Below are 27,975 nucleotides of genomic sequence, written 5' to 3' on the forward strand. Positions count from 1 at the left end.
ATGGTTGGGTTGGTAATGACTGCCTGTTGAACTGCTGATGGTAGGGCAATGGAGAGGGAGAGAAGAACACAGAAGGTGTATGCGTTCCAGTGGAAAAAGGGGACCCAGAGAAGGGGGAAATCTGAGGGGCAGTGAAGCTGTTTGGAAAGAAGGCAACTCCTGGGTTTAAGTAGGTCTTTTCTCCTAAGGAGAGTTCAAATGTTTCTGGGAACTTTGGTGGAGACAAAACCTTCCAGGAGTGGCGGCAGAGGTTGTCCTTCTTGCCACTGTCCTGGTGATGAAGCCTCTTGTTCGTGGATCCACTTGGAGCAGAGTTGCAGGATACGCTGGGGGACGCTGACCTCACAAACCCTCTTGGTGACTTGCTCAATTCATCATTTGCTAATTTCAGAGAATCAAAAATGAACCTCTCATCCAGTTTTCTGCCATTGCTGCCTAGCACAGAAGACCTTGTGTCAAACATGTCTCCACCTGCTCCCAGGGAACCATTACTGGAAAAGTCAGTTTCTCGACCCCTTCTTGAACCCAGAGTGCTATGTGCCGAACTGTGGTCAATCTGTTCATTGATGCACATTGTGTCATAAATGGAGCGTTGAGGGATGTACCCATCTTCATTGTAGCCCTCTCTGTCATCCCCTTTTTTCGAACAACAAGGGCTCTGCCGTAAGCAGCCTGGTCGACTTAATGGCTTTCCCATTGTGTCAGTTCTTGACGCTGGCCTCCTACACGACCTCCAATTCAATATTCCAGAAGTCTAAAGCATGACGTTGCCAGAGCATGTGTACCAGATCTTCTTAGAAATTATTGGAGACATTCATTTTTGATTAAATCAAAAACTGAAAATACTTGAAGAAATGGCTTCAGATACTCAAGAAATGGCTTCAGTTACTCAAGAAATGGCTTCAGTATCTCCACTGGAAATAAAGATAAAACATGCTTCCCTCAAACGCATAGTTTGACGGCAATATCAAGTGGGAAGGAAGCAACTTTGTGAGTCAGTTAGCATTACATATCCACATAAACAGATTAGCTTTTCATTCATAGACATAAAAAAGCTGTATTTCTGTCTATCCTCTCCGTTTAGCCAGAAAGAAGCAGTTCTGTTCCAAATTTAGAGCTCCCATTCTCCTGAGGCAGCATCTTTACACTTCAAAAATGCACAGTATTAGAGCAAAAACTCACTTCTCTTCCTCATTCAAATGTGACATAACACTTCTCCATGGTCTCGTTGCATTGCCCCTCTTCATGTTGTTAATCACTGACGTAACTCTAGCAATCAAAGCATCGCAGGATGACAGATGGTCGGTCCAAGTCCCTTGTGCGCTGGTGGTCCAGGTGTGAAAAGTGTACAGGAATCCAGGTATTCAATATGTTCTCCAGCATTATCTTGCAGCACTCAGACTCTTGTCCTTCGTCACACAGAAACACAGTTGGTTTGATGAATAGCCTCTCATTTCAACACCAACGGCAGCTCTTTCTCTCCCTCCTCTCTCTTACTGTCTCACTATCACTCTCTCAGCTCCCTCCCCTGAGTTCTGAGGCTGCTTCAGGGCTTTAGCACTTATTGGGAGCTTAGGACTTTTTTTGCCTCACTCATTTAATTTCCTTTCAGTCACTTTTATCTCAATTTGGTTTGACCTCTAATAAGATGGCTTAGATTTTCATCAGACATTATCTGCATTTGCCAATATCCCTGTCTTATGTGTGTAAATAAAAACCTTATTTAAATTAAATGGTTAGCACAAATTGCGCCAACAGCATGGCTTTTAAGAAAGCAAAGTTTGACATTGTGCATTTTCCAAACGACGATTCAGTCATCCACTGCCAGATTGTCTGTCTTTGTTGTAATTCTCTCTCCCACACACTCTCCTCTCATTCTCGAACCCTCTCGAATCACACCTCATCTGCCCGGAGCACGCCCACACACTCTTTTTGAACAAGGCAATATAAACGTGATCTGTCCACCATGACCAATTGTACATGTATGTACAATTGGGTAGGAGATATAGGCAAGCAGCGTTTGCCCTTCAACAACTGTAGATAAAAATAGTTCAGCTGCCTCACTTGTATATTGCTCCCATTATGTTAGCCAGGCAATGCTGAAATTCAGTGCAGGCTAAGTTAAAGGTCCTGATGTGGGACGTTCAGGTTAAGTCAGACAGTGATTGCATTACTAAAGGCTGATGCATACATATATATATAAGTGCTTTTCATATCTGAATTGCATGATTCTCAACAGCAGCAGCACATTCAGAATCCAGTGTGAAGCAAAAGCAACAGCTCTTGTCTCTGTTACCATGGTAGCGAATGACAATTGGCTTTACATCGTAGGCTGGCGCTGCATCTATCTGTGCAAATATCAGCATAATCATGTGGCTAAACATTGCTTATTTGATTCCCCATTGTTGCCCTGTCAAGGTCCTGTCACTTGAACTAACAAAGCAGGACTGCCCTCTATTGACTGAGACAAGACACTTTGACTCCATGAATGCATCACACTTATGAATGTTGCATTAACATCTTTAGAAGTAAGACATCTAATTACAGAAACCAAGCAAGGTCTTGAAAAGAGCTTGAAAGAGAACCTTTTAAAATATCTGTTTCTTACAGACCCCAGTGAAATTAAAATTGGAGCTTTGAGGCCATCTGTGCCTGTATATCTGTGGTCTAGAAAAAAATATTTCAGCCGATACGAACATTAAAACATGTTCGTTTTCCTCCATACATCTTATGCACACGGGAATATGCACATTTTCAAAAAAGAATTTCTATCTTTACTGTCTATCCTCTCATAGTGGTGTTTTTACTTTTCTAGCATCACCAAAAGTTGCTTAAATCACCAATACTCACTTAAACCGAATGATTTCTGCTTGCTTTGTGGCTGCAAACTGTTTTCAGTGTGAATGATCCTTTAAAAATCAAAAGTAGCCATTGTGTAGAAAGCAGGTAAAAATCAAGGGCAACCCAAGAAGTAAACCAGTCATACATCTGAGAATTCATATATATTTTCAATGGTTACCAACAATGACATGATGAATGTTTAAACTTAAAAAGCTTTCACTAAATAATACTAAATACTGAGAAACAATATCTACTATAACTAAAAACCAAACAATTCCCTCCAAATTTCATTTTCTGTAACATTCATGATAGAATAAATGACTTAAGGAATGTCCGTTGAGCTTGTGCACAATTCAGTTCCATTTGTTTTTTTTGTTTTTTTATTCCCACCTGAATAAAAGTAGTATGCAGATGTCATTAAATGTCTCATGATGGTTTTTTGTGCTTTTTCATTTTTATAGCAAGATCTCAAAGTTTGTAGGTTTTCATTAAGAGCTTTCCTCATCTGATGAGTCCAGGTCCTTTTGCTGATGTTTAGAGTCCAGGTGAATGTCCCGTATAGCTAGGATCCGTGTGAGCATGCTCTCCATCATGGTGCGATCCAGTGGCTGGGCTGAGTACCACACAGGGCTGCTGGGGTGGCAGGAGGCCTCAGGCTGCAGGTAGAAAAGATCTGGACGCTGCTTCACAGAGTTTGAGCTGTGGATATACAAGAGAATGAACATTATAAAGTCTTTTTCCTAAAAGCACCAGAAACAGTGCACTTCTCCTTCAAGCAAGAGCAATTTGAATGAAGCTCATTTTGTGTGGTGCATCATTCAAGCATCAGCACAATTCAAATCATGAAAATGTCATTTTCATTGAAAACATAAATACATGGTTGGAATGACATAACGGTAAGTGATTCATGACAACTTGCATTTCTGAGTGAACTAACCCTTTAAAATAACACTCACCATTTCGAGAGATAAAACTCGTAGAGTCTGACAGGACAGCGTAAAGGGTTCTCCACGTTCTCAGGCATCTCCAAAATCTCCTCTTCCACCGTTTCTTCCTCTCTCCTCCTTTTACCAGCTGGTGCTTGATGTTCAATTAACACAAATCAAGAAATATTATGAGCACAGATGCACGCTCTCATGACTAGAAGCTCTGTAAAGATTTAACACCATGTGGCCATTGCATCTTCAACACAGCCCTTACCTTTTTTGTCCTTTTCCTCCTCCTTGCTAGGAATTCTGAAGCAAAGATAAGCGGTCATGCCATTTTTGGTGGTCTTTGAGCAGTGGGAGACTTTGGAGAATGCAATGCGTCGATGCTCTTCAATCGTTTTGAGGTTGAGCAACTTGGATCCAAAAAACAGCAGCGTGTTGAGCAGAACAATGGGAGACAGAGCGCCTAACTGCTTGCATTCCCAAAGGTACTCCTCCTCAACCCGTGAGTGTATATATCCTGAAGAAACAGAAAAACAGATGTCATAATTGCATTGAGAGCCTATTCACAAGCAGAGTGAATTTTTAAATCTTGTAGCAGGGACAAAAAAATTTGGGGTTGGGTAGATTTTTGATCCAAATTCAGTAAAAACAGTAATATTGTCAAATATCATTACAATTTAAAACTGTTCATATATTTTAAAATGTAATTTATTCCTGTGATGTCAAAGCAGCAATTTCAGCAGCTATTACTCCTGTCTTGTCACATGATATTTGAGAAATCATTCTAATTTTTCTGATTTGGTGCTCAAGTATCATTTCTTTTCATCAATGTTGAAAACTAGTAGTATTTTTGTGGAGTATATTATTTGAAATAGATAAATGTTTTTGGATGACAATTGTCTTTACTTTCACTATTCATCAATTTAAAAAAGTAGGAAGGGTATGTTTTTTAATGAAGAGTTTCTCACAAATTTAACTAGTGATAGTTTTCATTTAATTTCAGTCTGCTGCCAAGAAAACATTTTCATTTAGTTTAATCTGATAAACTAAAACTGTAATAAAAACAATAAATCTACAAAAAAAAAAATGTTTTTATTAAAACTAGAAAATAAACTAAAACTATAATAACATCTCAATGACACTAAAATAACACTGGTTCAATAGTATTAAAAAATATATATATATTTTTTTTTTTTAAAGTAAAAATATACCATGTAGTTTCTCCATTGAAATAATATGAAACTGTGCACGACAATACAATTACAAAAATGCAATTTAAAACATTTTTATTAGCAATGCATGACATTTCAAGGTATTAAGCTAATCAGCTTTTCATGTAAACAGTTAAGACTCTCATATGCTAGTGTGCATACAAATAAGTAAATGTTGTGCATATTAATGCTGAAAATATCTCTGAACAATAATCCATAAGCTTTTGAAAGATGTGTCCAGAACTACCAAAAATGAGCTGTTAATATGAGCTCATAAGTTGGTCAAACATTTTTGGGGGGTTGATTTTTTGCAGTATATTTGATAATAAATTATGTTGTTTTTTTTTATATACATTAAACAAAAATGAGGAAATGTTGCGAAGGACATTTACCTCCAGGAGGCAATGAATTTCCCCAGTCTTTCAGCAGTGTGGTGATGTCAGCGATGAACTGACTGTAGAGTGAATCCGTGAAGATATTTTCAAGACGCTCATTTTCAAGCAGGCACTAAAAATCGAGTGAAGACGGAATGTCATTGAAAATGCTTATTAGAACATTTTACAATATCAAAAAAGGAAAGAACAAAAAATCTCAAAATGAATTCATTTATCTGAAGCAAAGGTGTAGTAAAGTATCAAGCTGAATTTAGGGGCAAATAATTTATTTTTAGGGTCGAACCTGCTGAATGCCCAGGCACAGGTAGTAGATGCTATCAGGTTCATAAGGCTCGCCATTCGGCCTGCGGACCTCCTTGATGAAACGGCACAGACCGTAACCGAGATCCGCAGAAGTGCACTGCAACACATCCTCCTTCATAGTCATGGAGCCTCCTGAATAAAACACAGTGGGAGAGGAAGAAGTTGTTAAGACACATGGTGGGTCACACAAACTGTGACGGTGACCTTTACTAACGACACACGCTGCGTGAGTCATGAAGCAGACGGAGAGGTAGCGACTCCGTGTTCTGACCCATATGTGTGAACTTACGGGACTGCTGCTCCTGCTCGCTCTGTCCTGTTTTCATTCTCACCCAGCTGGCCCAGGCTTTGACTCCGTATATTTGGTTGAGCTTTGAGCTGGAGGTACTCAGCCAAACACCGCCCGACGTATCTGTGCCAGATCGCTTACGACCCTGAACGAGACACAAAAACACCAGTTTTACTACTAGACAATCTTTAACTTAAGATGAAACCAAATAAAACAAATGGGAGTACACAATATCTTAAAATATATGCCGATTCGTGGCTCTTCGGGATAGTAAAAAGAGTACATCTTAGCGCTAAAATTACTAAAAAAAAATTATTTATTTTTTTACATTTAATACGTTATTTAAAAGTACAAAATTACTAAACCTTAAAATGAAAATGTACAAATAAAAGCTAATTCAAAACATTAAGAAATACTATATTATAACACTGAAACTATCTTTTTAAAATAGAGGCAGATAAATTACATTGAAAATGTAACATTCTGTTCTATTATTAGATTATATTTTAACTATTATAGTAATATTATTCATATTGTTTTAGTGTGCATCTTGTTATTAGGATGATTAGGAAGCTTGAAGCTCATCTACAAGCAAGAGAACAAAAACTCAAATCAAATCACTATTTCATATTTGTTAACTTAATTGGTTAGACGTAATGTAATAATCGGGATAAATGCACAAGTGAACCAGTAATTAGTGAAAAGGTTAATACACTGACACTTTCTCATTTATAAAAAAAATAAATAAATAAAATAAAAAGATAAAATTTTCCCCCATCAGAGGCAGCAAGAATTTTACTGACGAAAATGTGAATGCTACACTGATAATATAAAAAATAACAATATAATTATAATGACGATAATATAAACAAAGGCACTACATTCTCTCTAGAAATAATAAATATATCAATAAACAAATACATCATTGAAGCCAAAGAAAGAATGCCTCAAGAGGTATAATACTTAAAAGCCTGCGTAAAATGCCTGAGGCGAAGTAAAAACATAAACGATAACATTCAATTCTAGTAAAGCAGGCACAGACACTTCAGACTGTGTTAAAAAAAGGGGAAAAAAAAAGAAAAACATTTTAACAGATGCCGCTACATTCATCTCCTTTTATGGCGACGTTCTTCAACTGCAGCAGCCTCCATGGCAACCACTCCTCCATCATCATCTCCTTCACTTTCAGCTTCTTCTGTCCCCATCTGGCCTGCATTCAGTCTCATTGTATTCGGCTGCGTGGTGTTATGTACAAAGTTCTTGGTATCTTTCAGCATTCTTTTCTAAACAGCCTCTGCTTCACACTTTAAACAAGCTAGAGCGTCCAATTTGCCAGGTTTCCTCCGGAGGGAAACAAACCTTCCAAATGCCATCTGACAGCATCACACTTCTCACTGCACCCTGTTCTTCCTTTCCTGTCAGGATAAAAATGTTCCTGAAGATTTCTGGTGGCAGTTTTGAGGTCTCGGTCAATTCCTCTCTAGCCTCACTGAAACTTCAAATTGACAACTTATGAACCACATTTTCCTTTGCATTTCTTTCCGGAAAATACCCTTTTCAAGAGTCCTCCTAGAGATCATCAAATGTTTGAATTCAGGGATTGGATGTGGTGTATCAAATCTTTCATATTTCATTTTTTATTTGCGGGGTACCAAGTCCAAGAAATGAGAATAAAAAAATAAAAAGACCAATTCTTCATAGATTAAGCTAAGCTCACAACAGAACTGGAGCCGGTAATTTAAGATTTGAAAAAAAGAGGAGTTTTATTTCTAGTAAAGCTCTGTAATGAGCGACAGTCTGTAGGGGATGATGGGACTATGACATCTACATCTGTAATTTCAGCACACTACACATATGAATAAGAAGTGTTAAAAGGAATGGATCACCAACAAATGAAATGTTATTAGAGTTCATCTGTTTCACAGAAGAAATCATACAGGTCAAGAATTACATGGAGTAAATGTCATTTCTGACAGAATTGTAATTTTTTGGGTGAACTATCAGTTTAATAATGTCTTTTTTCACAGCACATCCAAAACCAGGACTGGATTCTGATTTTTCTTAGAGCTTTTCGATTCATTTTTCAGCCAATATGGCATGAACAATACTGCTTATTTCCAGGGACAACAGTGACATTATTTATTAAATTAAATATTTTATTGAATTCATTCAGCCAGATGTACAGATTCCTCTGACTGATTTCATGTTTATTGAATGGTCTACAACATTTGAATTTATTTTCCACAAATTAGCCCAATTTTCAACAACAGCAATTCCATTTGTTCATCTCCTTGTGAAATTGAATAGTTTATTGCACAATGTCTTGTATAACCAAAAGGTACATATCTCAATATAATTTTCCACAACTTCTCCATGTACAAAAAAAATGTATAAAAACAGTGTTGTGATCTGCCATTGACAAATGGAAAACATTAATGCCTATTATCTGTCATGGCAAAAAAAATTTAATGACAAGTTAAAATTGTAAACTACCAATATAACACAATGCAAGAAATAATACAAGTGTTTTGGAGCAATTAACAGTCTTTGACAAGATACAGCCATATGACTTATATGTTAAAAATTAGTTTTTTAAACTAAGCTCTCGAGAAAGAAATAGTCTTTCTGAAGTGAGTGTGCTCTAAATATATATTGATCAACTTCTAAACCATGCACTTTCAGAACCATTATGATAACTAATTCAAGTAAAAAACAAGACATTTAAGACTTCCAACCTTTCACTTGGCAGACTTCATAATTGGACAAGAGATTGTGGAAACATTTCATGCATCTAAAAGTTGTATTAAAAACAACCCACTTCAACAGACTTCACACTTCAACCTTCCAAACTGTGAAAAGACTCTGGCCGATTCTCTGTCGTTCTGTCGCCCGTGACAAATGTCTCCTCAAAAAGCCAGGAATCTGATTCTGTCAGATTACATACCCTTTTTCTGGGAGGGTGGCCGTCTCTGCCCCTCTTACGTCTCTTCAGCGTCAATACCAGTCTGTTCTCTTTAGCTGATCCAGGGTCAACTGTTGCTGTGAAATTACATAACGCGTGTTACAATTTTGGGAGATTTTACACGTTACAGCACAAAATCTATTAAAATTGTGTTTTAATGCAATAGATAAGAAGATAAAAAATGTGTAATGTCACTGAATCACGTATTAGAAGCATTCCAGAAATATAATTTGTTTTTTAATTATCATCATAACTCATCAAGAATGAAATATTACTCACATATGTTTAAACATGAAAAAAAGGCATCAGAACATGCGATAAATTTAGGCCTAAGGCCCTTGCACACTGAGTCTGATATTTTCTTAAAAAGAGAGAGAGAGAGAGAGAGAGAGAGAGAGAGAGAGAGAGAGAAAAAAAGAGGAAATATTGGGTTCATCCAATCCTGAGATAGCGTAGCTAAGAAGAAATGCACATAAACTATGATGAAAACACATTTACCGAATAAATTCCTCCATGCACATCGAAAACATCATGTTACATTGCGCTATGTGACGGGATAACTTCAGGGATGCCACGATACCTTTTTTTTCAGATCCAATCCGATACCAGCAGGTTTTTTTTTTTTAACCATGTAGAATTTCTATACTTCTGTGTTGACCTAATCATCACTCTTTTGTGTGTTATACACAATCTACTACATATAAACAACTTCATATAATTAAAAACAACAAATGAAAGAATATATAATCAATCTATGACAAAAATACTATTATAAACTAGGTTAGTGGATAATTCAGCAGCAAAAGATACTCTAGAAAAATCACGGGTGCACAATAATTGTAAAAAGTCTATTGAAACATTTTATTTACAAATAAAAGTGAAGTCTAAATTTTTTTTAAATGTTACACATTGCTCTTTGTATTGTTGTAAATTACATACATGAAAAAATAAGTATATACATCTATACAGAAATGTAAAATCAAAAGATTTTGGAACTCTGTGTGCAATGACAAAGTCCAAAGTGTGCAAATGTGCAAAGTCCATAAAGTGCTGGAAAAATAAAATAACATTAAAGTTAGCACCAAGTTTAGTCAATGTGTTTCAAGAAATATCGACAATAGCACAAAAATGTTGCCATGTTTAGCTAAAGAAAAAAAATATTTTGAGATTAACGGCAACAAAATATTTGAATCAATGAAAATTTCTTTAATCTTAACTTACAGCGAGGAAAATCATTTTCCAGATCTGGCTGCTCTGATGACAAAGACGTAGTTGGTGCAGCAACAGACTGCTCTAGTTCCACTGATGGCACAAGTGGCTTCACGCTGGTTCCGGGATCCTCAGCATCTGCCCAGCTGAAGGGTGTTGATCTGGCCTCTGACTCCAGATCACCACTGTAAGTGCTGCCCTGGTCTGAGCAAGACAATAAGTGCAATGCAATCAAATACTGAAGTACTTGAGGAGTTTATTCGGATAGAAATGTCTGGATAAGCAAAAGGTCCAATGGCAATCAATTATGTTCATGTACCGTGCGATGCAGGCTTGTCTTTTCCCTTCTCCACTTCGTCGTCTTCTACTGAGCTCTGAGCAGGTAGGCTACATTTAGTGTCTTTCTGTTCGGCAGCTTCTTGAGATCCAGGGATGACCATGGGAACAGGCAGCTGTGTGGTAACAGTACAAAATGATTCAAGATGAGCTTTAAACTATAGCAAAGAATAAGTCTAGATAATTACAAAGATGACATACTGGTAGAGGTAGGCCCAGTGGAAATGGTGTGTACTGGGTGTAAAGATGCATTGGCACTGGGATGTAGACTGGCACTGGAATGGGCACCGGCACTGGCACCAGTTTCACCGTCTCTCCGTTTTCATCTACCACTGAGGATGGGGAAAGTGTTAATGCAACATTTTATTTAAAGATATTTTGTATTGCTTTTGATTGTATGGCATATTGACATCTGTAAGGCATGATCGTAAAAGTGAGGAAGGCCAACCTGTTTGGTATGAATGTGGAGGTACTGGAGGCTCTGGCTGACACTGGACACCTTGCTCTTCAGTAATAGGTCTGCACATGAGAGCTTTGTTCTTCAGCATTCTCCGATATGGAACACCAGCCACTGCAGCATCGGTTTGTGTGCTGGCCTATTAGAAAATTACATTTAAAAGGCTGAAAATCACATTTTGGCAAAAAGATTTTTACAAAACAAATTTCAGTAGCCAATGGCAATACCTAAACTTAAAAAATGCATATATCAGTCACCTTTATTTGTTTTATTTATTCTGTAAGTGTAAAACCTTTTTCTCCTTAGTTACTTTAACTGTTATTTCATCAACCTTTGATAAATGCATCTTTACATTCACTACCATTCAAAAGTTTGGGGAGTTTCTAGTTTTTAATATTTAATCAAAAATACAGTGATATCATTACAATTCTAAATAACGCTTTTCTATTTTCAAGTTCAAGTTGAGCTTTATTGTCATTCCGCTATGTGTTTACATACAGTGGAACGAAATGTCGTACCTCACAGGACCATGGTTCTACATAAATACAGATATACAACAACGAAGTAAAACAGTATAAACCTATACACAAGTAACCTACTGACAGATTTTGACTATAAATATACTATATGTAAATGTTTACCTATACATAAGCTAAAAAATACAGACTATACGAATGCTTCACATAATACTATACCTAAACACAATTAACCTACTGACAGATTTTGAATATATATACACTATATATAAATGTTTACCTATACATAGACTGAAAATTAAAAATATATAGACTATATGAATGCTTCACATAATACTGTACATGTGCAAAGAGAAACATCGTAAGTCAAGCAGCTGGCTGGGGAACAGTGCAAGATGATTTGTGGTGCATGAGCATGTAAACACACATATTACTAAAATATAATAAATTGTAAATTACTCCTGTGATGGCAAAGCTGAATTTTCAGCATTATTACTCCAGGCTTCAGTGTCACATGAGAAAAAAATCTGAAAATCATTCAGATATGCTGATTTGCTCCTCAAGTAACATTTATTATGAAAGTTGGAAAACTGTGAAGTGTAATGAGTGTGGAGAAGAGTGCCATATAAATGTAACAAAATTAAAACAGCTGTGCTGTTTAATATTGATACATTTTATAACATTAGAAATATATTTACTTTTCAAATTAAATGTATCCTTGCTGAAAAGTCAAAAATGTAACTTTTGAACAGTAGCGTGTTCTTTACACAAAAAGTATGTGTGCGTCAGTACTTACTTCACCCATGTTTTTTGAGCTGGCATTTGAGGTAGGTAGAGCTCCTGCAAAGAAAATGAATATAATCAAAACAAATGAAAAGATTTTGCAGTTTGATTCTGTTTAAAGACACAAAGAAACCATGACAGCTGAATACCTGTGAGAGCAGTATTTCCAGGTAATGTGGAGGCCAGCGACACCACACCACCAATTACAGGCATGTCTTTCGACAGAGACAATGGAGCTTGGACTGTAGTGGTGTTAGACACTGTACCTTCAATCATGAAACAACAAGAGTGAGTCCTTCTCGTAATAAAATCAGTTTTGATAATTACATTTTACAGTAGGAACACTACACTGAAGGTCTTTATCATAAGATTTCACTTCACCAAATAAATGTGTTAAACACAATGTCAACTGGTAGCTCTACTATATAGTTTTATATATAGAACTACATGGTGACTACCGTTGCTTGCCGGCTGATGAGGTGTAATGCACTTTGAACAGAACTGCAGCAAACAGGACAGGTTACAGAAGTGTCTTGTTGTTCCATCCCACACGAGGCTTTCCTTTAGTGAGCCCTGATTCTTACAGCCATGACACTTGGCCATCTGATATAAATTCATGCAGAATTAAAGCAAAAAAGAGAAACTATTAAAAAAAGGCATAAAGTATTCAACGGTGTATTTATTGCATACAAAAGCAAAGAGATGATTGTTAGGCTTTCTTAAAGAAATAAAGAAGAGCTGTAGCTAAAAGCCCATCCTCTCCATAACATTTGTTATCCCTAACCTCATAAAAGAGCACCGTGTAGAGAGACATGCACTCCTCTGTGCAAAACTCCTCAAGCTTGCCTCCGAAGAAGTTCTGAATGGTTTTGTGGGTCATGTTTTGACAGTAGGCACAAACCCTGCATTGACCTCCATGTCGTTTGGCAAGGTCGTGTTTAAAAAGCAGTTTACAGCCTATAAGAGAAGAAAGAATTAATGAAAGGCAAGTAAATGTATGTGGAAAAGTGAGGCATAAACACCGAACATTATTTAGAAAAGTCCTTGACTTGTTTTTCTTCAAGATTTCACATTATGTATCAAACATGAACTCAGCTGTTTTCTCTAAGCAAGTAAATGAAAGTGTTGAATGAAAAGAAAAGAAATAATACAATTGCGAACTGACACGAAAAAAGATATACATGTATATCGTGTCCATTAAGTAAGAATTCGTTCCCACAACTTAAGTCATGATTTATGAATTAATTCCCTAATTTTTGTTCAATTATGGCCACAATTTACTAATTCTTTCTCACACTGTAGTTAAATGTTGCCACAATTTACCAATTCATCACCTTGTTTTGAATGAACTAAAACAAGGGAACAAATTAGGAAATTGTGCCCACGATTTACACAAACGAGGGAACAAAGTAAATTAAGGAACCAGTTCCCCATGTCATGTGTGGGTGCTCCATAAAGAACCACTGAAATAAGAATCAGTTAAAGAGTTTTCTCAAACCTTCACAGCAGAAAGGTCTCGGCTGCTTTTCATATGTGATGATGTCTTTGACCACTTTCTCTATTTTGCAGTATTCGCACAAAACCTTCACATTGCTTTCCCTCTTATATGTGTCGCAACATGCTCGAGAACAGAACAACCCTGCATGACCCTAAAAAAAAGAGAAAAAGTCATTTTTGAAGAACTACAAAGAATCATTTCGCAAAATAATGACCTGGGCAATATTGTCTGAAGCTTATAGAGGTGCTGTATAAAAAGCAACATCACTTTGGAAATTGCGCTGTTGTTCTGAATATCAACATGGCTGGGATTCTGTCACTCTTGCTCTCGTTTTTGGAAGCCGTACCTTGAACTGGAAAACCTCAGGCTTTGAGCTGAACTGATTCTGGCACTGCTTGCATGTCAGCCGTACTGTGTCAGAGGACGAGGGAGGCTTGTTGGGCCGTTGCTGCTGGGCGTCTTGTGAGTTTACCACACCAGGAGCCGGCACGCAAGTCGAAACTGGATTCTGATTGGATGGTGGTACAAAAGGTGGGGAAGGGTTGTGATTTGGGGCAGGAACACTGGATAACGTTTGAGTGGGCTGAAGATGGTCGGTGACAGGTCGAGGTGGTGCGGCGCTCTGAGGCTGAGGTCCATGTGAGTTTCCGTTCATCTGGTTATGAGGTACAGATGCATTCAATTTCTCCTATAGATTTAAAATAATAATAATAATTCTCATCTGATTTACTAAGCCCATTATAACTTTGCGGAGGAAAGAGAGCAGATGAAGCCTTACATCCACAAACAAGCAGATGTATAGACCACACAAACTATTATAATCTAATAATTATCTAAGTCCATCACATCACATTTGTAAAACAATTAATAAATAAATACTGGAAATAAAGACAGAATGCATTACCTGGAATCTGCCCACACAATCTAATGAGCAGAAGTTCCTGATGGAGCCATCAGAAATGGCAAGGTGATACTGAGGAACAGCTAACTTCTTGCAAGTTGTGCATGGGAAAGAGGTGCCTGACAAGCAGAGGAAGACATTAGTACAAGAAAACACTTTTTTTTGGTGACTCTCATAAAACCTCAAGATCTGAACCTCAAAATCTCAAGAATGTTGCACACACTGAACACAATGCAATTTCAAATAATTTTATTTTAAAAATAGTTCATTTAACTTTTAAATAAGTTACGAAATTGTTTTAAATAATATATTGTTTTATTAACACAAAGTATTTTTAAGATGAAGACAACTGATTTGATTTTTTTTTTTTACATTATGCATTTGGACAGATGGAGTTTGTTGATACTGATTTCATTTGAAAAGTAACAACCATATAGTGTCTTATTATTCTAACTTAATTTACTGATCACATGGAAGAATTAGGCGTAAATAGAGACATGTACATTTAATCAGTTTAGGAAAATACTTTCCTTTATAAAGTTAAAAAGTGTAACAGCAATCAATTTAAGGCAAATATAAAAAATAAGCTGATTTAAGTAATATCTGATAAAGCACAGATGAGACTACTTCAGAATAAATGACATTTGTGCAACATTTGTGTTTTTTTCGGACAAGTAACTTTTTTACTCTGATTATTATTATATACCAAATGGTTAAGTAAATGGTTGATTTACTTGTCTGAAGGACAAGTTCATGTCAAAGCTTAATGTCGAGCCCTGAATTAGATTTCAAACTTATTTCATAATTTAAGTCTGGCTTAATTCAAAGTCGTAGAAGGCTTTGTTTTAGTAAAACAAAACAAAAAATTTGTAAAAAATGATGATAATAATAATACAATGTTTAAAAATACATTTAAATTAACCAAAAAATCAATAATGAAAACGACAAAAAAAGTAGAAGAAAAACGGAGTAAAATGCCATGATGAAATTGACTTTTTTTCATATTACAGTAAAAATATGCTTAACTGTCATCAAAGCAAACAGACCAAAAAAAATCAAATCAAATCAAAGATTTATTTTTAAATGTGTTTTATCCTCTTTTGATTTTGGGATGAAATGTGACCTGGGCACACAGAGGATATTTGCACAAAATGTACCTGTCAGACTGGGAGATGCTTGACTCAGGGCCACACATCTTTGAGAGCAGAAGAATTCTGTGACACCCTGTATGTTTGTCCCTTCCATCATTTGTTCAATATTTTTGATATCTTGGCAGTAGGGGCAGTGAAGCCTCTTGCCACTTTTCTATAACACAGTGAGAAAGACAACAGCTTTAAATCCACAAAATTCTTTTGTTTTTAAAACATTTGTTTGGGCTTTTCACTTATTATTCACTGTTTCTCACTTATTGATTGCAAAGTTATAGCAGAGAGGAAATGGGATCGGGAGACTAGTCAAATTGAAATCTGCATATCCCACAGGACGTAAAAATGGATGAATCAGACCATGAATAACAAACACAGCTTGAGCAGAGAACAGTAAGTTCATCCGTGTAATGGTGGGGTACCTGTTTGTAATTGGCAATGCATTCGGTGCAGCAGAACTTTTTAATACTATCTTCAATCTGAACCAGGTGATAGTTTCCTGAGGCTGTACAGTTGCCACAGTTCTCACAGTAGCTCATGTAGAGGTTTCTGGAAGATCTGAAGCGTGCAAAGCATTCATCGCTGCACAGCTTGTGCACGGCACCCAGATGAGTCACTTCATGCTGAATCTGTAAAGCAAAGAAAAACAGTGCATGTACATAAACACAGCATTTAAGTTGCATTGACGTTGTATGACCTTGCAGTGGGATGAAGAGATGTTTACACACGAACTGTGTGACAGTTTTGAACATTGTGCATCAAAAGTGTTGAGTTTTTAAGATAGTATGCCACTTTAAAGTCTGAGGACATTTATACATGGCTTATTTTAGCTTCTATGCTTTGTTTACACTTCCCTGAATATATTATTAAAAAAATAAATTAGCTCATAATGCAAGATAACTGCAAAAAAAAAGTGTTTTCAAGATAATTGCCTCCTCGAGCAGGATTACTCCATGTTGAGGGCCGCAATTCAGCCATGTCTGTTCTAGTTGTTTGTGAACATGACATCTTGTACTCTTTATTTGAAAAACTGAATGCATTTCATCATACTTTTCTTTCAATCTGCATTTATCAAAAATAATTGAACTCATAAGGGTGTAAAAAAGTATGCAAAAAGCAAAGGAACAAAATGTTTGTTTCGCCCAAATTTACATCATGTGTATAATTTAATCCTTACCTCTTTGACCAATTTACACACTCCGCATTGTGTATATAGATCTGGAGGTGCGTCTTCGTATCTGTCTTTATAAATATTTAGACAAGCTAGGCTGCAGAACTCCTTTAGTGTGTTCATAGAGCCCACTGGGATGGTTATCAAGTCCTTTAGATTGACAATGACCCTTTGAAACAAAGATATTAAAAAACAATCACATACCATTGTGTAGAATTGAATTAAATTCTGCAAAAATCTCAACCATTATCAAGGTTATATAACTGATTTACACATTTTTAAAGGTAGCGGTTCATCTAAAAACTTCTGTCACTATTTATTCACCATTTTGTCGTTCCAAATTGACATTTTCCTTCCTTGGATCATATTAGTAATTGTTTAGATTTTCTCAGCTGTGGTATTCCATACAAAATAATCTCCAAAATTACTATGGATCACTAGGGGTCAGATTTACTATCAGCTTGCGTCATAGCAAACTCTCTTTTGACATTAAAAAACTACTGTAAGAATTTACTCCAAACACGCAGTGAAAAAGGCTTGGACGCAGTTATTGTTGTGGTTGACCTTATTGCATATGCAATAGTTTCCCTTTCAGATGCAAAATTAATTTGGAGGAGATTATTATGAAGTAAACAACAAAGTATAAAAATAATCAGAACTCACTTAAGGCAGAGGTTGCAGGTCTTCTTAGGGGCAATGATAGGGGTAAACTGAACTGAGGGTAAACTGAAACTAGTTAGACACACGGTGGAGCAAAACAGCTGGTTGGAGCCTTTTCGCTGGAATGCTGTTTGACCCTTCTGGAGGACTTTAGAACAGCCCGAGCAGCAGATCCTCACTGTGGGTGGAGGAGCATGGACCTGGGGTGGCTGGGCAGGAGGCTGTAGGTGTGTTTGTGGCATCATCGGCAGCTGCATTCGAGGGTGAGTCTGGATTTGAGAATGCATCTGGGTCCTGGGCTGCAGCCGGAGCTGAAGCTGAGTTTGGGATTGGGCTGGTAGAAGTAAAGTGGTTCCCTTGAGTGAGGCAGTGTTCTGGGACATCACGGAGAATGAAGGTGCATGGGAGGGTGCCATAGATGCTGTGTGAAATATGAAAAGTTAAGTTTGATTCATTTCTGTAAATAAGTTCAAAGGGTCAGTTTCAGAAAACTGATTCAAAACTAATTTTTATGAACTGAAATGTTTTAGAAAGAATACGCACACTATTTCTGGAAAGATTAGGGTGTGTATATAAAAAAAAAAAAAAATTAAATAAGAGATTGTTTTTTTCTTATGTCTCTCTTAATTCCAAAAGCTGAATTTAATTGATCAAAAATGTAGTAAAAACAGCAATATAGTGAAATATTTTTACAGTTTTAACTGTATGCTATATTAAATTAATTATTTTTTTGTGGAGAACCATGATACGTATCAGGATTCTTTGATTAATAGAAAGTTCAAAAGAACAGCATTTATTTGTAATAGTTAGGGCTGGGATAAACGATTATTTTTTTAAACGATTAATCTAGCGATTATTTTTTTTTCGATGCATCGATTAATCTAACGATTAATTTTTTCTGACCGATTCGATTTCGATTATCTCCCCATTAATTGACTACTTACAATTTATACATGTTGATTTACATATCTGAATGAAAAAAAACATGAATTCCTTAACATTGCAATATATGTTTATAATAAATATATATACTATATACCCAAAATACTTGTTTAGAGCAATTGAAAGAATACAGTAACCAATGTAAACTTTAGGGCTTTAAGCTAATACAGAGAGTGCTTTTCCAAAAAAAAAAAAAAAATTAAAATAAACAGTGGGAGCCAGCAGCCTGTCATGGAGAAGAAAAAAAATCTCTGAATGCTCCACGTGAAACTTTGGCGTTCCGCCCTTTTTCTATCGTGTCTAATGATTTTGGTTAATATGCATGAGGGAGGGAGAGAGCAAGAAGCGCTCGTGTAGTTTGAAGACTGTGAGTGCGCGTGAAACTTTGGTGTTTCGCCCTTTTTCTATCGTGTTAAATGATTTTGATTAATATGCACAAGGGAGAGAGAGAGCAAGAAGCACTCGTGTTGTTTGAAGTATGTGAGTGTGCGCGCGCAGCCGGGGCTCTCTCTCGTACGCGCCCTGTCAGGCAATCAAATAAGGCTTTGACAGCCGCCAAAAAAAGATCAATGCAGAAAAACCCCTGGATTGGTTATATAACGTTGGACAGAATGTTGATCCGGCCATCGCGTATATTCAGCGCACATAAGGTAAACGTTTTGCAAACGTGTTTTAGATAAATAAAAACAGGTCGACGAATCGATGCGCATATTTTGCATCGACGTATTTTTTGCGTCGACGTCATCGATGACCTCGACGCGTTGTCCCAGCCCTAGTAATTAAATTTTGCAACATTATAAATAACTTCACTGTCACTTTTAATCAATTTAATACATCCTTGCTGAATAAAAGTATTTTTATTTTAACAGTATAGGTATAGATTATTGATTATTACGTGTCTTGATTATTATTTTTTTTATGTTTTATTTGTTTCTTTAAAGTGGTTTCATTTTATGGACTATCATCAAAAGGCTGAAAATTACTTATATATCACCCAGACCTCATGTCACACAGTTATTACGGAGGGTAACAGTAAAGCTGATGACAGAGCATGTGAGCGGAGTGGAGCTCGAGCGAGCGGGGAGCGTGAGCGGGCGAGTCTTGCACAGAGCGCAGAGCGGCATTTTTAAAAGGACGGAGCGCTGGTTTCCCGCTCCAATTTCGCTCCGCTCACACCACGAGTCTGAAGCATGCTCAGTCAAGCCTGACCCAGAATCCATCTGTCTTTCACTGTCATCAACAGACTATTTTCATTCAAACCTCGGCTCACATTACTGCTCATGATGGAGTTCAAAAAGTACTTCAAGAAAGAAAATGAGAAATCATACAGGTGTACTATTAAAAAACTAACTAACAGTGATAATGGGGTACAAGAAAACGAATGTGGAGATATCGTTTCAGTAAGTAAAGATTCCTTTTGGAATCTGAAAAGGCACATCTCCCGAAAGCATGAAAGTGTGCTACGTGAACACGCAGGGAAGAAAGCAAAAGGTTAGCCAATTGAACTTGTAACAAAGTGTAAATTAAATATAGTGTAATATTCAAACAAATTTGTTTTGTTGTCACAGTAGGCCTAATGGTTCGTTTTATTTAATTTGTGTCGTCCGTGAACTTGTATTTGATAGAGCGAGAGGAGGAACAGCAGCAACAAGAGAAAACGGTTGAGGAATTCAAAAGTTTCTTCACTGCACGCAAAGGCCCAACCATAACAAGGGAGAGAAAAAGAGAGCTAGATGTAGCATTTTTTAAAATGATTTACATGGACTATGAACCGCTGAGTAAAGGAGAACGCGAAGGGATGCAACTCTTCGCCAGCGCAGCTCAACCGGGCTACACACCCCCATGCTACAATACCGTACGCGACACACTCATGCCACATGCTCTGGAAGAGATGGAAGCCAAACTGCGAGACCTACTGCAAAATGGTGATGGGCTCGTTCTGTCAGCGGACATTTGGACCAGTAGAAGAGGGCACAGCTTCCTTGGCATCGTGGCCAGTTTCATTGATGGGACGTTCCGGGGGCACACGGTTTTGTTGAGCTGTGAGCACATACAAGGGCACCACACCGCAGATCGCATTTACCAAAAGTATGAAAGTGTACTGAAATATTGGAACGTGCAACGACGTGTGATTCGTGTCGTCACTGACAGTGCCAGCAACATGATTAAGGCGTTTAACCTCCTCCCTGGCACTGAAGAGGAGGCGGAGGGTGAAGTGACCGCGGATGCCAGCAGCAGCGCTGAACATGAAGAGGAGGATGAGGAACCACCGCCGCCCTTGCAAGTCAGTGTGGAAGTGATAACAACCAATGTAGAAACTATGATAAATCAGTACTTTATTGTGTCAAATTTACATCTGAGATGCCCCATTCACATGCTTCAGCTAGCGATCAAAGATGCCGTTAACGAGCACGACAACATTAATAGGCTGTTAGTGAAAGTCGGCAAGCATGTGAAAAGTGTACGCAAGAGCACCCTAAACACAGAGGAAACAGACCAATTAGGGGTCCGCCCCACAAATGCCTGCGCCACTCGATGGAGCAGCCAGCTTCAGATGATTCAGTCGGTCATCCGGTTGTTCCAAAAAGACCCGTTGTGGCAAAACAAACTCAAGTCTAATGTTGCTAACATCACCCTGAATCAAGTACGCCAGCTGACGCACCTTGTCAGTGTGCTGACACCTCTGGCAGACCTCACAGAAAAAATGCAGAAGGAGCTGGGGAACCTGGGGATGATCCTCCCTGCTGTCACAGAAATCAAATCCCTGCTCACCGATGACACTCACGCTGCACTTCCAATGGGCATCGCTGCTTTTGCAGAAACACTGGCAAACAACGTGTCAACTCGCTATGGAATATACTATACTGATAAACATCTCATTTTAGCATCAGTGTTAGATCCCCGTTTCAAGACAGAATGGATAATCCGAGATGAGTCTGTATGCAACAAACTCGGGGAGATCCGTGACCTCCTCGTAAAAGAAGCGGAGGAAATTAACGGTCCCGGGACATCCGAGACCGACACACCACCCGCCGCTGACCTAAATCCCGAGCCTGAACCAAAAGAGCTCGCCTGTTCGGGTCATACTTCAGCGAGAAGCAACGCATTACCGGAGACGCCAAAGGTGAAGTTGAAAATTACCTCTCATCCCCGAGACAGAACCCGGACGCAGATGTCATTCGATTTTGGAAAGAAAGCTCAACATCTTTTCCCCGCCTGGCTAAAGTGGCTCGCATTGTGTTCAGCATCCCAAGCGGGTCGGCGAGCGCAGAGAGGGTTTTCTCCGCTGCTGGCCTGCTCTCAAGAAACCACCGCATGAGTCTGAAGCCTCAGACATTGTCCAAACTTGTGTTCTTGAAGGTGAACTCAAAAGAACTGTAGCAATTAATTTTTTTTTTTTGCACTCTGCGCAAAAGTTCAGTAAAGATTTTGGCCTAATAGTTAATTTAAAAAAATTTGATGTAGGGCTATAGCCTGTATATTTTTATTTATATAATTAGACCCATTAATTCGTTTAATTTTACAGCATTTTATTTTTTTACAATTGACATTCCAATTTAAATTTAGATTAATCCTGCGCGCTGCGCAAAAAATCAGCTACGAGAATGTTGGCCTAATAGTGAGCCTAATTTACTTTTAAAACGTTTGTGGATTTTGTATATTTTTGTTTATATAGGCTACATTTTATTTATATTATTAGGCCCATTTATTCTTTTCTTTTAATTTTACAGAAGTTTGTGTACAATGGATAGGCCTATAAGCCCATTTAAATTGTAATCGTGCGCGTTGCGCAGAAGTTCAGTATTTAAAATTCTGGCCTAATAGTTAATTTTCTTTTTAAAACTTTTATGTATATTTTTGTTTATATCATTTTAATTTATATTATTAGGCCCATTTATTAGTTTAATTTTACAGGACTTTTTTTTTTTACAATTGATATTCCAATTTAAATTTAAATTAATCCTGCGTGCTGCGCAAAAAATCAGTTAGGCTACAAGAATGTTGGCCTAATAGTCAGCCTAATTTACTTTTAAAACGTTTGTGGATTTTGTATATTTTTGTTTATATAGCCTACATTTTATTTATATTATTAGGCCCATTTATTATTTTAATTTTACAGAAGTTTGTGTACAATGAATCGATAGGCCTATAAGCCCATTTAAATTGTAATCGTGCGCGTTGCGCAGAAGTTCAGTATTTAAAATTCTGACCTAATAGTTAATTTACTTTTAAAACTTTGTATATTTTTGTTTATATCATTTTTATTTATATTATTAGGCCGATTTATTCGTTTAATTTTACAGGACTTTTTGTGACTAGCCTAATTTGTAATTTGAAATAAAACATTTCTATTTGAAAAATGTTGTTGTTGCTCATTAGTTCTTTAGGAGGTAAGGCTGTGGTCTAAGCTTAAAGTGATATAGCCTACATGTAGATTTTTTTCCTTTTTTGGAGCGAGCGGGGGGCGATTTGAGTGGAGCGCGAAGCAAACTGCGTTGAGCGCTGAGCGATAATGAGCGGAGCGGCCTGATGTAACTTTGAGCGGGGGAGCGGAGGGGTGAACAGTTCCGTGAGCGATGAGCGGAGATTTTCACCGCTCCACTCCGCTCATATGCTCTGGCTGATGATAAACAGTGATGTGACGGAAGTGAAATCTTTATGCACTCACCAGAAACTGCTTCACTGCTGTTTCCACTGACAGAGAAAACCGAGCTTATCCTCAGTTCATCTGATGCAGAGGAGGCCTGAAATTATTCAAAAGTCATTACATATGTAATAATAAAAAGATTGAACAACACAGAACAAGACCAAATCTTACCTCATTCTCATTATTTTCAGAACTGTCAAGCTCCTGTTTAATACGGCCCATGTCGGACGGCATTAATGCTTTATCATATTCTTCATCAACAGGCTCATCCTTAATTTGTATTACAGGTGAGTAACTTGTTTCTCTGTCCGTGTTTTCAGAAGCAGGCTCCGGCTGCAAAAAACACTATTATTAAACATCACAGTTCTATTTAACACTGGAACAACAACACTATCAAGCAGCCAAAATTGTGAAATGGGACTAAAACAATCCTTCTCCTTCATACACTCAGTAGCCACTTCATTGAGCCCACTTGTGCATATGCTTGTGCAAATATTGTTAGGCACCCTGCTGTGCAGAAGTTAAAGGAATAGTTCACCCAAAATTTAAAATTTGCTTGAAATGTACTCATCTCTCTGGCCATCCAAGATTATAGTTTGGCATTACATCATTCACTCACCAATGGATCCTCTGCAGTGAATGGGTGCCGTCAGAATGAGAGTCCAAGCAGTTGATAAAAACATCACAATAATATACACGACTCCAGTCCATCAATTAATGTGTTTTAAAGCTAAATCCTGATTGATCAACCATGAAGGCGTTTTAACTTTAAAAACCAACATATTTGTTTAGAACGGTTTAAACGCGTAAATGGCGCTTGATCTGTGAATATTTCTCTTCTGATTCAGATGAGATGATTTTTCACTGGAAAAAGTTACATTATGGACTCATATTTTAGCCGGAAATAATGGGTTGAAATGAAAAAAGTCTTACTGATATATATGTTTCTTACATACATGCAGTTTTTCCCTTCAAGAGACATTAATTTATGGACTGAAGTCGTGTGGATTATTGTGATTATTTTATCAGCTGTTTGGACTCTCATTCTGACGGCACCCATTCATTGCAGAGGATTCACTGGTGAGCAAGTGATGTAATGCTACATTTCTCCATATATGTTCCTACGAAGAAAAAAACTCATCTACATCTTGGATGGCATGATATTGAATACATTTTCAGCAGATTTTCATTTCTTTAAGATTTTATGGGAGTAAAAGTGAATCAATACTTTAGAACTAATAAAGTGGCCACTGAGTGCACTTTTTTATTAACACCTTGCCACTGTTTTTTTTTCACCTATACTTACAATTGCATCACTTCGCGATGACACAATCCTAAGTTCAGACTGTACGTCTTGGATATCTTACACAGGAGGACAAAAGTAGCATTTTTAGATTCTCTTAACATGACACCCAGCTCATCATAAAACCAGAGAACTTATACAAGAGTGAATTATTCCGTAAAAATAAATTACGGAAATAAATTGCATTTAGAATAATTTCATATTGTTTTACCTATTATAGTGTCTGATGAAGGGGTCACGGGGGTGTCCTCAGAAATCTTTGCTCTCTCCTCATCCATCTCTAAAGATCCAATGATAGAGGAGCTGCTCTCTTCTGCAGTCAAAAAGGATCCAGAAAATGTCAACTACATTCTGATTTACAGCTAACTCACATTAAAGAACTATTTCCTTTAAAAACCGAATAATGATTTACTGCATAATTATATGATAACAATGGGTCTCATTCACTAACAATTGCAAGGATTTCTTTGTATTTATATGCACAGCTGAACTAGTCACAAAAAAATCTGTCTAATTCACAACACACGTATATGCACGTAAATTTGGTTTGTTAAAAAAAAAAAATTCTTAACCCCATTTTAAGGTTAGTAAATTTGGACTATTCTATCCAGACCCAATATGTATGGTTTCAGCTGTTCCTAAATTGTTTTTGAAAATAAATTGCATGCATCAATTTATGTCTACACACACTTAGTCAATCAGACCAAATATCACTGCAGAAACCTTTAAGCTTGTGACAGTTTCCTTAATAAATTCATTTTCAAACTCACCTGCATCTGCACCACTAGCTGGCAATCCATCTTGACCTTCATTTGTATCATCACAAATTTTTTCTATCTGTTCCAAAGCCTTCTGAGCAAAACTACTGTCTATTTCCCAATCATCTTCATCTGTTCCAAAGACTGGAAGTCCATCGAGCTCATCATCCACTGGCTGACCACTGCTGCTCTCACCCTGAACAGCAGAGGTTTTAACTTCACGCTCTAAAGGATATAGAAAAAACAAAGATGGCTTAATACACCAACATGTGAGATGAAACCAATAAAAACTGACTAACAGAAACACCAAATGGAGTTCCAAGTGGAGTAAACTACAGTAAAATTGAAGTATTTGGTTTCTTACCTGATGACTGGTCCATCTGGCCAGATCCGCTCACAGAGTGCTGACTTTCTGCTGACTTTCTAGAATTCAAAACACATGGGAGGAGTGGAATATTTAGTTCTGGTATCAACATACTGGAAAAAGCTAATTGAATTTAAAGAACATTTGGGCAGTTGACACATCACACAAATTTTTTTCATTGTGACCGCAGCATGAAATTGACATTCTCATATTGAAAAATGTATAAGAAAAAATTATACATTTTTATTTATAAAACATTTCATATGGAATAGTAATTCTAGGTATGCTACATTCACAAAGAGAGTAACGCATTTGTTAAGACAACTGAAATAAAATGTCAAGATTAAATGTAAAAACATTTAAATGCAAACTGAAACTGACTGTTTTATACATATAATTGTGAAATGTACTGTACCAGTTACATTTAACTGATTATGTCAAGTAAAAAGCAAAACAAAATTAGAGCTGGCAACAAACATGGAATGAGGGAAAATTATGTGTGCAAGTGTGGGTGAGCAATAGAGAGATCCTCTGGCCACCTATTCAGAACATGCAGGCCTTAAAAGTCAAAGAGATATGATGGCATATGGCATAATGTTAGCACATTCATTTGCATACACTCTACATGTAAATGATCCTTATAAAATGCATTTTTTTCTTTCTCTTTGTACAATGGCCTCTGGCTAAGATTACAGCTAAACTTTTTCATCTTCAACTTTGTATTTTTGGTGTTAAAGAAACATTTCTCATTATTAGTATTATGTTGAAATCTCTATCTCTACTCTATATGCATCATCACCATCTTTTTCATCTCTTTCTCAGAATTTTCTCCCTCTCTGGAGCTGTGTTAATTCACTCTCTGTATCTCTTTATTCTTACTCTACTGCTCATGTATCAGGCCACCTGACTGAAGAACAACTTTTTTAACAAATGTATAATGGTATACATATTTAGTAGATTACTGACAGCATTTCAGAAGGTTGTTTTTCCTCTAACAGTAGTTCTAACAGCGGTTTGTCTGAATTGTTTCACATGACTGTACCTGACTAGCACCCGACGTGGCTTCTTCAACAGAGCATCATAGCCAAGCCACTTCTCCGGGTAGGGATGCTTTGTTGTTGGTTTTCGATCCACAAAGTGAAAGGAACATAGAAAATGATGTTTGGGTGGTTTTTTTCAGGTTCAAAGCCTTCAACCAGAGTCTGAGAGCTTTGCTAGGTGAGCTTCTGAGAGGCGGATGCAGATTGTACATTCAGCCCGTGGTAGAGATTGATGTTCAAAACATTCCTGCTGTAAACACTCCCACCGTTTCTTCAAATTATTATGGCACCCTCTAACTGAATACACAATACTTCACACTGCTGAAATGAATAGACTCCCAACTAAACAACCTCCGGAAGTGCTATGCTTATACCCAGGTAAGGACCAGGTAAGAGTCAAGAGAGTCTGACGTAAACATTCTTCCGTGACAGGGGCGGGGCTAACGCAACAAATTACGTATTTCCGGTTCCCTGGTTGAGAGCACGCGTGACGTCACAATGAACGGCGCGTGCAGGTCTGCATCTAGAACACAAACACGCCTAAAAATAAACTAAAATTAACCTAATGGGTATATATGCCCATTTATTTAAATATTAGTGTTACCAACATTGCCATGAAAACCAGCCCAGACGCGCACGCGCTGTACTAGTTTACTGCGTGAATCTGCATTGAGAGATGCCTCCTGCAGACTCCCTGCATACATTGCATAACTAAGCCATGTTAATCAGAATCAGAATGAGCTTTATTTCCAGGTATGTTCACACATACGAGGAATTTGTTTTCGTGACAGAGCTCCGCAGTGCAACATAACAGCGACAGAACAAAAAACACAATAAGGAATAAAAAATACAAATAGGTGGGTAAGGATTGACAATATACAAATTGACAATGTATATAATAATAATAATGCAACCCAGTATCTTATTTTAAAGTGATCTCGTGCGTTCATAATGGTTCTATCATAAGATTTGAGGACGAAACAACTGATCCCCAGCATCGTTCTCACAGACCCGCGTTATGCATTCGCGAGCGTGCTAGCAGGCTACATATGAGAGGGAACAGAGAGGAATTGATGCTTTACATCGAACGAGAGCTGTGTGAGAGTTGTAAATGTATACTTACGAAGATATAAATATCAGCTGTCAAACGGGGGGTTTCATGCGCTCTCTTGATGTTTTAAACGTCTTTCGATCTTCACCGATGTACAAAGCCTTTCGCCAAAAGCAACAACGCGATTCGAGCTCCTGCTGCTTCCCGACGAGCTCGATCTGTTCTGCTGCACCCAGGCGTCCAGGAGGGGAAGTGCAGGGCCATAAACACGTCAAGCGTTCAAAAACACAAAACAATGGG

The 27,975-nt window shown here is 37.5% G+C and overlaps 1 protein-coding gene across 3 annotated transcripts; it reads right to left on the reverse strand.

Annotated features, from left to right (window-relative positions):
- Positions 1 to 2,987: 2,987 nt before the first annotated feature.
- On the reverse strand, positions 2,988 to 27,928 carry si:ch211-266o15.1 (zinc finger MYM-type protein 4). Of its 3 annotated transcripts, XM_059520033.1 has the most exons (30): positions 27,748 to 27,928; positions 26,627 to 26,874; positions 25,585 to 25,632; positions 25,233 to 25,445; positions 24,674 to 24,775; positions 24,466 to 24,521; positions 23,331 to 23,492; positions 23,181 to 23,256; positions 17,573 to 17,990; positions 16,916 to 17,078; positions 16,161 to 16,367; positions 15,751 to 15,898; positions 14,597 to 14,712; positions 14,039 to 14,380; positions 13,693 to 13,843; positions 12,979 to 13,151; positions 12,653 to 12,797; positions 12,344 to 12,460; positions 12,208 to 12,251; positions 10,927 to 11,074; positions 10,680 to 10,810; positions 10,462 to 10,594; positions 10,155 to 10,346; positions 8,916 to 9,010; positions 5,972 to 6,116; positions 5,663 to 5,814; positions 5,377 to 5,491; positions 4,042 to 4,290; positions 3,798 to 3,921; positions 2,988 to 3,540 (listed from the first exon to the last, which is right to left on the reverse strand). In XM_059520033.1, the coding sequence occupies exons 3-30, from the start codon at positions 25,598 to 25,600 to the stop codon at positions 3,330 to 3,332; spliced, it is 4,344 nt and encodes a 1,447-aa protein (XP_059376016.1). In that variant the 5' UTR covers positions 25,601 to 25,632; positions 26,627 to 26,874; positions 27,748 to 27,928; the 3' UTR covers positions 2,988 to 3,329. The 3 variants fall into 3 exon arrangements, with proteins under 3 accessions (XP_059376016.1, XP_059376017.1, XP_059376015.1); XM_059520034.1 differs by lacking the exon at positions 26,627 to 26,874 and having other exon boundaries at positions 14,039 to 14,347; XM_059520032.1 differs by lacking the exon at positions 26,627 to 26,874.
- Between the last annotated feature and the right edge of the window lie 47 nt (positions 27,929 to 27,975).

This window comes from Carassius carassius, chromosome 32 (assembly GCF_963082965.1).
Source record: "Carassius carassius chromosome 32, fCarCar2.1, whole genome shotgun sequence".
NCBI lineage: Eukaryota > Metazoa > Chordata > Actinopteri > Cypriniformes > Cyprinidae > Carassius > Carassius carassius.

What these genes read in the sequence shown, in the direction of transcription:
- si:ch211-266o15.1 (XM_059520032.1), bottom strand. An exon ending in TCCACATTCATACCAAACAG is followed by an intron (nt 10,811 to 10,926) that starts GTTGGCCTTCCT and finishes CCCCATCCTCAG; the next exon opens with TGGTAGATGAAAACGGAGAG. An exon ending in CGAGCAGGAGCAGCAGTCCC is followed by an intron (nt 5,815 to 5,971) that starts GTAAGTTCACAC and finishes TGTTTTATTCAG; the next exon opens with GAGGCTCCATGACTATGAAG.